Source organism: Seriola lalandi, unplaced genomic scaffold, assembly GCF_002814215.2.
Source record: "Seriola lalandi dorsalis isolate HSWRI2012SDOR001 ecotype SW California unplaced genomic scaffold, Sedor1 jcf7180002054347, whole genome shotgun sequence".
NCBI classification, from domain to species: Eukaryota; Metazoa; Chordata; class Actinopteri; order Carangiformes; family Carangidae; genus Seriola; species Seriola lalandi.
The window spans coordinates 537,665-550,005 of record NW_019524900.1 but is presented as its reverse complement, the minus strand read 5'-3'; the positions used below and the strand labels follow the sequence as shown (position 1 = coordinate 550,005).

General features: G+C 41.9%; 1 protein-coding gene across 1 annotated transcript in view; it reads right to left on the bottom strand.

Annotated features, from left to right (window-relative positions):
* cfap74 (cilia and flagella associated protein 74) overlaps positions 1–12,341 on the bottom strand; it is a 49,771-nt gene that overhangs the window by 14,267 nt on the left and 23,163 nt on the right. The window contains 2 exon segments of the mRNA XM_087174407.1: positions 1,475–1,562; positions 8,336–8,464. Of these exon segments, the coding sequence (XP_087030533.1) occupies positions 1,475–1,562; positions 8,336–8,464 (217 nt within the window).

Here is a 12,341-nt window from a genome sequence, read left to right as displayed (position 1 = left end):
GTGGGGGGTGGGTGAAAAATATGGCGAGAAGACAGACCAGATTTAGATTTACTGAGAAAGAGTACTGGCATCGATGCAACACGAATGTTTAAGCAGCTGCTCAGTGTTTTTTTAATAAAGGCTGCTGCTGACAAGTTGAAGGAATTCAGTTGCTGTAAGAACTTTTCTTTCTGAACTGATCAGACCACAAGGATGATATTTAGGTACAAAGGTTTGTTGCACCTTGCACAAACAAATATAATGGATGTAATACTGTAACACTATGTGCTAGTAACGGTACGAGGAAGGATTAAAGATCAACTGTTAATAAAACATTGTACCGAGATGAAACTTAAAGAAAGATTTGATCAGATATTATTCAGCCATAGAAAAGACATGGAGGAAGGAACATACATAAAACCCGATCAACATGTCTGGCAGAGCTCTGGTGCGGAGTGAAGGACAGAGATGTGACTGCAAGGGAGTGAGTCGGTGTTCGGTGACGGACAGTTGAAGCGTGTCTGATACTTAATTCTTTTGAGAGGTCTTGTCTTTTCCATTGGTTTCTGCATTTCACATTGATTTAATTACTACAACACCCAGTGTGTTCATCTAAAATTAACCCATAATGCAAAAGTGAATTAATCTGAGATGCAGCTTAAACTACAAGGTTTCTAAAAAGCCTGATTTTAATTGAATTTTATTCATTTATCTTTCTATTCATTCGTACATTTGAAGTTGTTTTATTGGTGTGTCCTTTTATTCTATGTTTACTTTCTGGATTGTGTTCCTTCTATTACCCCCCTTTTATTTCTGGTCTCAATCTCCTCTCTTTTAGCATTTCATTATTTCATTTTGATTTTTATTAGATTTTGTCTTCCGTGTTTCTACTTCCGCTTTTATCCTTTGACTTTTTACTAAAGACATCTTCTAAAGCAGTTGCAATTTTTTTGTCCTGATGATTTAACAAGGCGAATTTAACGGCCATCAGAGATGTATAAGTGTTCCTGCTGTAAGTTACCTGGGTGTCCGAGACGTAGTAACTCTATTCAAGTCAGTGCGTACGTTCATAGCTTCTGTATGTGAGTGTATCCTTGTCATATATTTGCCAGCCATCAGCCTATGCTGCTTCCTTCACTCAGCAAAACCAAATGTAATATATGAAACTTTTGTATAAGTATAAGATAAGAAAATGTCACATACTGTAAATCCCTGCCTACCCAGTCTGAGCCTCTGAGGACACTCTCAGTAAAACAATGTGGAATAACCTTTATGCTTGGCTTATTAACGCCCGTGGAGTAACTGGGCCTTGGAGGTGGGAGATAATTTTAGCATGTTACCAGCAAAATGGGTTACAACCTTCAGTAGCTCTGTTTCTGTTAGGGATAAAGTAGGACACAAGCCCTGGTAAGTATGCACTGTTTTCAGCACCACAGGGAGATTTACTGTAAAATATGACTACGAATGTATATTCAGCGCACAGTACAATACAAACCTGGCCTGCTACTTGCACTGTCATTGGAACCTCCAGGACTCCAGTGTCTCTGTCAAAAAAGGTGTTGGTGTCTTCGGATAAGGAGCGTCTGCAACGAGAGGTTTTTTCAGTATATCAGAAAGCAGCAGTCAAAAGAAAAGATAAAGATGCAGACCCTGAAGACCCATTACTTTACTTTAACCCACGACTGCAGGATCGGCTCGCCAGGGAAAGCAGGAGAGAGATGCAGAGCGCGCCTCCACACTACTGTAGGTTGTAGCCATGGTGATGGGAGACGTAAGTATGATTCAAAGAGGCCCAGTAGTCATGCACAAGCTTATGTAAAACTCCAGTCCCTCAGCATCCTCCAGTGTTAAGAGCTGCTCTCGTGATAACATATGTACTGTATACACACTGTGCATATGTTCATTATCATGCAAACTGTGGTCAAATGTCAAACGTGGTTTTGTGGCTCGGATCCAACTCCAACTCTCCACTTTCTCTTTTTTTCCCCTGCTGCTCCTTTGCTTTTCCTTCCTCTGTTTCCCTCCCATCATCTGTCATCTCTGTCTTTCCCTCTTCACGCTCTTAATGCTGGTTGAAGGCTTGAGAGCTAATACTGTAAATGTCAGTGGTTTTTAAGGCTCTCCGGATGTCAGCGCGTTCTCTCAGAGCGCTACAACCGCAGAGCCTCGCCTTCGACAAATCCGTCAGCTCTTCAGGTTCGGGGGGGACAGTTTTCGGTTCCAGGCCTCATCTCTTGCACGCGACTTGCTGTAGTCTCACCCTCACTGAGTCAAAGCTACAGTAGATAGGTCACTTCCTCACACGTCAAAATTAAACCTCTGCATTTACGACGAAAAAAAAAGAGAAAAGTATTTGTTTCCCTTTGCAGCTGAACCAATGAGCGCAGAGGGTGTATTTAAGGAAGCACTCTTGTTCTGCCTGCTAATAGAATCGCTGCTGGAGAGTCACTCTTGAATTAGCTTGGCAGGGCAGAGTGGAAAAGCCTGGTGGGATGTCGCCAGGCCATATGCTCAGGAGAATTTTGCGGATGGATGGGGTTTCAGATTTGTCACTGTCCTGCACAGATTTACTCGTGTGTGCTCCTCTTCTCCCGTTGCCAGATTATCCACAGTCTCATCGAAAAAGTAATTCTCCACCACAGTCTTTAATGATACTTCTGAGATTAGTAGCGGACATACAGTAATATAACTGAAATGAAATAGTAGCTCTAACTTAAAGCTGTTGTGTGTATCTCCAGATAATCTTACCAGGAGTTATAGAAACTTTATCTACATGTCCATCCTTAATAATCATGTGAAGTCAAAGAAGTGATAATTATGAGGAATCACCTTATCCATGAGAGCAGGGCTCCAAAAACATATTTACCTGGCATCTGCAATATATGTATATGTATGTATGTATATATACTGTATATACATATATATACATCCTCTTCAATATGAAGTCCAGCTTGAATTTCACTATTTCACTTCACCATTAAAAAAGTGATTATGAAAAGGATTAAAAAACGGATTAAGAGGCTTAGGGATTTGTCATTATGGGGAAATGGATGGACAAAAACTACAGTCGACGACGTCACGTAAGAAATCTTCAAAATCACGTTCGACCAAACGGGTCATTTCGTTCGCTTGTTCTCTTGTGACTCACAGCATCTTTAAAGTTTGTGATACTGGTGTGAGCGGAGAACTAGCGGTGACGGTACTGGCGGAGCTGTTCAGCGTAATCTGGAGTAAATCATCCTTGTAATCTCCCTTTTATCAGTTGGAACTGCTGGGCTGGGACACACTGCTCGCTCTGCAGAGATTACACCTAAAACCACTCATTCAAGCAATCCTATTCTAATGATCTCGTCCATAGGTTTACAGAAAAAATAAAAAAATAAAAACACATTTTTCTCCAGTCTTTTTTAAGATCAGAAACACGCAGAATGTTTCACTAAACTCTGGTTTATTGTTTTTAAAACTACCACGATTTACCAAGGCCCAAGTGAGCCGGGTCACATGGCTAGGTTATGTAGGTCATATGCTAATTTCAACACACGTCTCGTGTTTGTTCAATGATTAAAGTAAGTCTGGTCTGACTTACAGAAGTAACAACTCTTAAACTGACATATTTCCTCAATTATCATAAAAAAAAAAAAAAAAATAGAATTACGGCTTCACACTCGACATTTGAGTTAAATTGTGTCCTAATTAGTTGACGGCTGAAAACGTGTTTTGCGAGGTCGCAGTGACCTTGGCCTTTGACCTTTCACCACCAACTTCTAATCAGTTCATTGTTCAGTCCAAATTAATGTTAGTGCCAAATTTGAAGAAGTTCCCTCAAGGTGGTCTCGCGATATCACATTCAAGAGGCCAAAAAAACAAACACAAAAACGTGTTTTATGAGGTCACAGTGACCTTTGACCATCAAAATCTAATCAGTTCATTCTTGAATCCAAATTAACGTTTGTTCCAAATTTTGTTACTGATTAATCGCCTTCACATGAACGCGACTTACATATGTTCGTACGCACGGATAAAACCAAAAACATAAAGCCTCCGTCTCTGCCTGTCGCCAGCGCGGAGGCATAAAAACAAAATCATATCACGTCCTAGAAACTGGGTAACATGAACACAACGTCAGGCTGAATGAAGTGAAGTGAAATAAAATGGGTAACTGAGTCTGATTATCAGGTTTTAAGTGTCCCTCTGAATGTTACTGAGCAGCTTTAGTCTATAGCCGAACAAGATCACAAGTGAACCACTGGCCTTGATACTGCAGAGGGGATTATGTGATGTATGGAACAATGCTGTGGATGTGTGAGGGAAATGTGTGGGCCGGATATGTGACAAATAAAAGTGGAGGAAGACAGGCAGAGAGGGATGAAGCAAAGGAAAGACGGTGAAGGATGTGGGCAGGTTGAGTGCAATCCTCCGGAGCAGGAAGCAAGAATGTGCTCACCCTCTCCCGAAAGCCTGAGGAGGGAAGGCAAGAAGCAAACACCTGTGTGAAGAATGAACGCTATGAGTCATTTCGGAATAGCGATTTTACAGTGTGTGATTGTGTGTGTGGATGACACACTGAGTGAGAGCAGTGCTGCTAATGAGGATTTGGAAATTCAATCATAGGCTCGGGCTACGAAGAGTTGGCAGTGCCATTTTAAATGACACACCAATGCTGCACAGCACAAAAGCAAACCTCCCAAAAAATCAACAGATTGGGAGGTGAGATCCGACCATGACGGAGACGACACACAAAGGAACACGTCCTCCTGACATGTGTGATTTGTGTATGATTTGTATGGATTTCTGGTGCGGGTGGAGGACTCTCTCTAGAGGCTCCGGGCATCTTAAAAGGACGATTCCAGTCTTATTTTCGTTGCTATGGCATCATTTCTATTAGCTCCGATAACATTGCACTCAGCCGGTCCCAGTTTGTGTCTGTGTCTTGGCATCATCATAACATTGAAGTCACAGATCGAAGCATTGCTTTTCCATTTAGGTCTTTTTTAAAGAATGCAGAAAGTTGTTTAACAACACTTATCACTGGTTTGAAAACTGTATTCAATTCAAATATATCAAAGACTCTTCTAACCATCTGGATGAAGAAATATTGCAACTTCTGAACAATAAAAATGACTCTTTGCCCATTTCCCAAGTTGCAACTCGTTTCCCTAATCCAACCAAAGATGGCAGCCAGATATGGCATGGTGTTTCACTGCTTGATTTATCATCCCTTCTATTTGCTATTTACTTTTATTTTTTCACCCAAAGGGACAAACCGGGGTTATTACAGGTCAGTGGCTGAGATACTGGAACATGGCAGAAGTCCAGTTCAGCAAGAATCGACACAGACCGTCCTCCTGTGAAAAAACGAGCCCACAGGTCGTCCGTGTAGCTGGTCGTTATGACCCACAGTTAGGTTTTGTTGCTAGGTGACATCTAGTGGTCGTAGTAATGATAACCGGAGCAAAGGGGAAAAGTGTCGGTGAAGTAGTTTAAAATCCACGTCAGGAGGAGGTGGTGGTGGACGGATAGGTGTTCGATTCCCATGCGAAAAACAAACCATGGCAACAAAGATCATCTAATGTTGGGGAAGTACTTATTTTTAACCAAAATCATGATCTTTTCCTGAACCCTAACCAAGCTATGACCGTTATTATAATAACCATGGCGACGAAGGTTCGGTACGCCTGCTGCCTTGGAGGTGCTATTTCAGGAGTCGCACCTGTGCGGTTGCTCTGGTTGGAGGACTGGTTGATAATTTCAGGGCGACAGGGTGTTTCCATGTTCAGTAAATGGGACAGATGCTGGAGAAGAAGAACCTCTAGAAGAGGGATGAGGCACCAATAAAGAAAATCAAACAGAAATCGCAAAGTCGAGAAGATTCGGTTTCATAGGAAGAGCAATTTCTGGGAGTTCAGTACATTTTCAGGAGCTGGAAATCTGGGTTAGTGTCTTTGTTGGCAAAATCACAGTCGTATAATTTAGAGACTGGCCTTCTTGTTATTATCATTCTAACATCCCATATATCTGATAGAATAAGGATACCCTTTGTTCTCCACTGAGATAAAGAACAGGGTTAATGTTAATGATGCAATTTAAAGGTGTTCACACATTCCTGTGATGAATGACATGACGTGAATGGACGAGATCATCGTAGCTGTACAGGTTCTGTGTTGTGGTACAGATATAACAAAACTGATTAATTAGAGTAAAACAACAATTTCTCCTAAAAATAGACTGAATATTGAAGTGAATTGATATCATGCCGTTCCCATATCTCAGCAATTAACTCGTTGAGTTCAATGTGAACGTAACTGACAGAACTGACGGCCAAACCTTCAAAATAAGATCCAAGTTGTAATAAACTGGAATTATCCTTTAAGAACAAGAGTGTTGTAAACGAGAGCACAGGAAACTGGGTCTGGTGTCTTAGGTTACGTAAGCAGAATCAGGGCCAGCATATAAGCAGTGGCGGACGGTGGATGCGTAGAGCGAGGACAGGAGTTTGAGAATAACAGAGAGAGGCAGAGTGGATCTAGTTAGAGGGGAAGTGAAGGAGCGCCAGGATGGAGGACTGTGGAGACCGAGGAAACCAGAGAGAGAGAAGGAAAGGCAGAGTTAAGCAAAGAGGTGAGAGGCCAAGAAAAAGAGAAGTAATGTGTGAGAGAGTGGGAGAGGACAGAGAGAGAAAGTGTGATACAGAGGGAGGAGGGAGGAGGGAGGGGGTGGTAGCTGTAGCTGTGTCGGTGCTCGTGAACTCTGTAATGCCGCGCTCTAATCCTCGCATTAAAACCTCTTCCGATTCACTAAGGCAGATTACTGACATTTTCCCACTTTCCCCTCCTGGCCCCTCACTGAACGATGACCAGTGCGTGCCCCTAACTTTTGTCATGTGCAAAGAAAAATGTTGTTTCTGTTTCTGTTTGTTTGTTTGTTTATTTCCCTTCCATCAATATCTCCTCAGCTATCAATACTGCTGAACTGTGCAGGATGGGGTGGGGAGAGGAATGCTAGCGCCCACGCTGGGTTTTTACATACTGCACGCCTCTCATATCTGCCCTGGGGGTCCACCCCGGTCCGCTCTCCTGGCATTCAAACCGCAGTTCAACTCCTGCCTCTCCATCTAAATATAGAGCCCATATAATCATAGAAAGAATTACCATGTCCTTCAAAGTCATTAGAAACCATTATGAGAAGCCTTTGCGCCCCAGTGCTCAGAGTGCAGGTGTGTTGGAGCAACTCTTTTCTACCTGCTGGCTGACTATACATTCTGCAAGACTCCATCATATCAGCATTGTAGCACACTAGTTATTTCAGATTTATCAAGCTGATACTCTCCTTTGTTTCTCATTAAAAATTGCACAGTTAGATGCTCGTCTCTTAAGTTAGCCCTTTAGCTAATGTGAAGGTTGCTGCTGCTACTTCAGAGAAAAACCCTGTCTCATTTTCTGTGCACACACATTTGTTGGTGTGTGAAGTGACTATTGTTCGTGGGAAACCATCCGGAGGAATATCAGACAAGCCTTGGAAAGTCACTTAAGATTTGTGTATACAACTTATTTAACACCTATAATAAGACAACGGCTTCAGTTCGTTCCATCTCCTTTATCTCGAGGTTGATCACAAGGGGATGATCACTCACTATAAATGAGGGGTGATTATTGCTAATTGTTGGCATTTAGTTATATATACAGTATATATGTGCATGCATGTGTACTTGGGTGTATATGTACACAAGCACGTATATGAACTGAGACGATGTACATATGTCCCAAGCTAATGTATAGCGTGTGCATACTTGTATATCGACACCCTCTTAAAATAATGGCCTAAGTCATTTTTTCAGGTTTTTCAGGAAACACAAAAAACTCAACAAAAGAGTCACACTTTTGACATAGGCCATTATACAACCGGGGGTAGAATTGCATGTTCCCCTCAACTGAGGATTCAGGCGATTTTACCAGAGGTGGCCAGCATCATGAGGGGGTGATTTAGGCAAAAAAAACATTTTTGTCAAAACATGACTTAGGCCATTATTTTAGGTAGGTGACGATATTATATTTGCATATAGATACGTACAATACACCGTTTTTACCACTGACAGAAATCATCAAGCTCCAAGTTGTAATAAACCAGAATGATCCTTTAAAGCTGGACTTTGTGTAATAGTGTATTATTTAACTGTGCGAGGATGGATGGGAAGTCAAACCACCGCAAGCCTGGCTCAACACACAAGTCTCCTTTGGAGTGACACAGATTGCCGATCAGAGAAGGTTGATAGAATCTTAACAAGCTTACAGTCCAAAATAAGATTATGAACGCTCCAGTGGTTCCATTATAATTGCACCCTCTGCGTGTCCTTCCTCACCTCGGCAGGAACTTCAGTTGGGCATTAAACCTGGACTGGGCCTGGATGAAGCCGGTCTTCGGTAAGATCTCCATGTGTTTCCTCATTTCCGGGCACACCTCAAAAGTCACCTTCAAGGCCGTGCTGGCTCTGTCGCACACACAGGATGAGAAGTGATCAAACGTCTCGCAGTTTTTCCTAACTCATTAATTGCTGCAGCTTTACTCGCTTTACTTCGCATTAAACTTTTTAGACACTTTGTTTTACTAGTGATTAAAGCAGAATTATTATGCATGCATGTTAAAATAACACACCCCCTATTTACAATCCAAATTTATTGACCTGTTCATATCATCAAAACTCTTATTAGTAACAACATATTTGAGGCACCAATAACATTAATAAGTTATTTTATTTCCATGATGCCTGCTCATGGAAGCTACAGCATGTTTAATGTTATAGAAAGATAATAGTTAAACGGTTTCTGCTTCATTATAAAGGTTAACCTTCTCCCTGCCAGTGTTGTTGGATACTGAGCTGAGCCGATCAGATTGAGGATTCTTCACACGAGCTTCCCGTGCAATGCTTTTCCTTGCGAGGATAATTTGTTGACCTACAGTTTTTGGGGTCCTCAGGCAAAATCCTTTCCCTTTTAGCTCATTGATACAAGAGAAAAACTAAAATATATCATAGGTCATTGACACTTTGAGGTGCAGTTTTTCAGGCGGCAGAATGTCCAGTGGACATCACAGGGCAAACCTCTTATCCCTCGAGGACTCGGCAAGGACAGAGAAAAGCTGTCCGTTTGACTGACACCTACAGAAATTGCCTCGTATGGAGTGATGTACCCCGAGTCCATATCATTCAGGTGACCCATTTTCCAGGGAGCTCCAACAGATGGTTGCGCCTGTGGCTACAAGCCAGTTATAGCTGAGGTTTGTGATATAAATGGCTCCTCACCTTGGGAATTCTCCGTCACATCCAACAACAACCCACACTCACACACCTCTATGAAACAATGACAGCACGAACACACTGTGGTGTGCTCGTAACATTTTGTAGCTGCTTTCATTTCCAAAGACACAAAGGTGAGTGACGAGCGGGTTGTGGCCAAACAGACTTCGGAGGACTCTCAAATGAAATGACCCGCTCTGAGCGAGGTCAAACAGATGGTTGTTTCCCCGAGGCAAGGACTCTCAGGGACACTCGTGAGATATTAAGTGCTATCTTTATTCCAGCCAAATGATAACCTTCAAATCACTCTTGGAGGAATATTCATGGATACATAATCATTTAGGGTAATTAGGCATTTTAATTAACAGGGGCATTTAGCTGATCTTGTCTTTTTTTTTTTTTTTTGCCTGTGACCAGTTTATTTCTGAAGTAACGTTTAATCGTTTAAAGGTGAGTTCATGGCAATTCACTTAATTCGCTCGCTTGGGATAAAGAACGCACTGATACTCATTATAAAGTTAACCTTCACATTATCTTTTGTTTTTTTTTTGTTTAATTTGGTCACAGATTTACACGTTGAAACAATTTGATTTCTGTAATTCAAGTTCCTAAAGTTGAAGAATGCTTAATGAGAGTCGGGTCTTGTCGTCCAACATTAGTGGCTGAACTCTCTCTCTAAAGCTCCTGAGACTGAACAGGAACAAATAACTGCTGTCAGGTTTTAAAATCTTGTGGGAAGCCCTCCCAACAGAGTGGAGGTTATTGCAGCAGCAGATAAATGATCATGGGTGCAAACTCTGGCTGTCAAAGTTCCTCCAGACATGTTTTAAACTCTGCAACAATCCTCAGCTGTGATTCATCTTTAGTTTAACGTGTTTTCACACATGAAAAGTGGGGGAAAAAAATAGTTAGCATTATGTATTTAGCATTAAGTTTATGTTGTTTGTTAGCTTGTAACTGGCAGTGGCTGACACAGTGTTAGCAGTTGTGCTAATGCTAGCTCTCTCTCTCTGTACTGACAAGATTTTAAGGTTTATTTAGCTCCGCCCCTGCTAGTTGACAGGATTGGTTCCTTAGGTTTGTGACGCAGTGTTCAAGGTGGAAACACTAAGTCATGGTGTTAAATGATTATTTCACTCATCATCTTATATTATATATAAAAACATCATATGGACGTTAACGAGGTGAAACACTGGAGTTTCATCTTTAAAAGACACTGAAAACTGTATGAAAAGACATGACTTGGGAAACTTGGTATTTTCCTTGGGTTTGGTTTAAAGTGCTATTTTTACAGCCTACAACATTCACCCACATCTCTCACTCCGCCATGTGCTGCTGCTAGCACCAGCTTCCACACTGTGACTGCACACCCTTTGTGTTTCTGTCATTTGTCTCCAATAAAATAACTCTCCAGCACGTGAGCGTGGTGTGATTCCCCTTCCTAGTTTGAGGCAGTTTACTCGGGAACCTCTGTGTTCTGTGCGTCATGGCCCTGTCTCTCCTGATGTTTGGAAATACAAGAGGTTTTTTTTCACACAATAAAGGCAAAAGGCTCGAGAATAATTTTGAAAAAAAAAAAAAAAAAGGTCTGTGAACCATTTTTTTGGCGTCTTCTGAAGCTCAGACAATGATTATAGTGTTAGAGAGAGAGAGAAACAGCAAAAACAACATAGTCGTTTACTGTTTCTGTAAGATTCCTGAAAAGCTGACAGCGATAGTGACACGTGATTGTTGAGTGAAACAGTTTCAGGTCATGTTGCAGAGAGATCGCCCGTGTTTAGTCTGAATACCTGAGTTATTCTGGACTGTGAGTGCCCACAGCTACAGCAGTGCCTCTGCCCTTTCTTGAAAGGGCCAGGTGGCTGCGCTTGCTTACTCCACATGTACTCAAAAGCCTCACGGGATACCAAGCCTTCATGGCAAGGGTTCTAGGCAACTATCCCCACAATGCAGCACTGTCAGCTTTATACTGAATAAAATATAAAAAACCAGCTGGAAGAATAGTTTTTTTCTTTTCTTACCATCTAATGTTTCTATTCCTCAAGCCAAAGAACAGAGGACACAGGTTGGACTCTGACAAGGTGCGGTGGGAATATTAGAAATGCAGTAAACAGGGAAACCGAGGACAGAATGCTTTGTGTAGCCGGCTGGTTGTGTTTGTTTGTGGCCTGAGTTTGGGCAGGGATGCTCATCTCCCCAGCAGGTGCCAGTGGAGGAGGGTTTGAAAAAAAAAAAAAAAAAAAAAAAAAAACTGTTCCTAAAAAGAAAAACTGCCAACTGAGCTCAGAATATTTCAATCATTGGCTCACAAGCAAAAGTCAAACACTGCACATTTTAAAGCCTCCTAAAAATTCTTTCAATTAGTCGGAGTGATATTCAAATCACTGGCTCACAGACAAGAGAGACATATTCAATTATGCGTGTACTGTTCTCTTTAAGAATCTGTCACAAACTCCGGAGGACTTGTGGGATATCTACTCATCTACTCAAAGGGAAAAGTGACAAATCGTATGATGAAAGCAGCAGCTCTCTTATTGTTTCCCCAAAAAGCCTGCCAAGTTATTTTGTGTTCAAATTACTGTCTTGGAGGCAGAGTGACATATTGCATAGTTTGCTGGTTTCAAACTTCAAAGCTGCTGTTCACACTGATGCTGTCATCGTCATGTTGTCACATGTGCTGGTTTGCCAGCGCACCAGATGGCACTTGTCACAAATACCCCACCCCCACACATGCACTCCCTCCCCCCCGCGTGATGTGACACAATGACTGGCTAGGTGGTGGACCACACGCCTGTTAATGTTAGTCTTAATCTCCTCTGTGCATCATAATGTATCACATCCATAATCAAAAAGGATTTACTGTTGTCCCGTGCTATTGTGTGGGCCAGGGAGCATTGTGGGGATGTGAGCTTACCGCCTGCTCCCTTCCATCATCCTCTGTTTAGGAGCATTTATCAGCTAATACATCTCCATTATGTCACGTCCGCACATTTGTTGAACATCTCAATACGGCGCTCAGTCGTGAGCGTAGTTAGGCGGAGAGTTTTATGTTGGGCTGGCTGAAAAGTAAGCT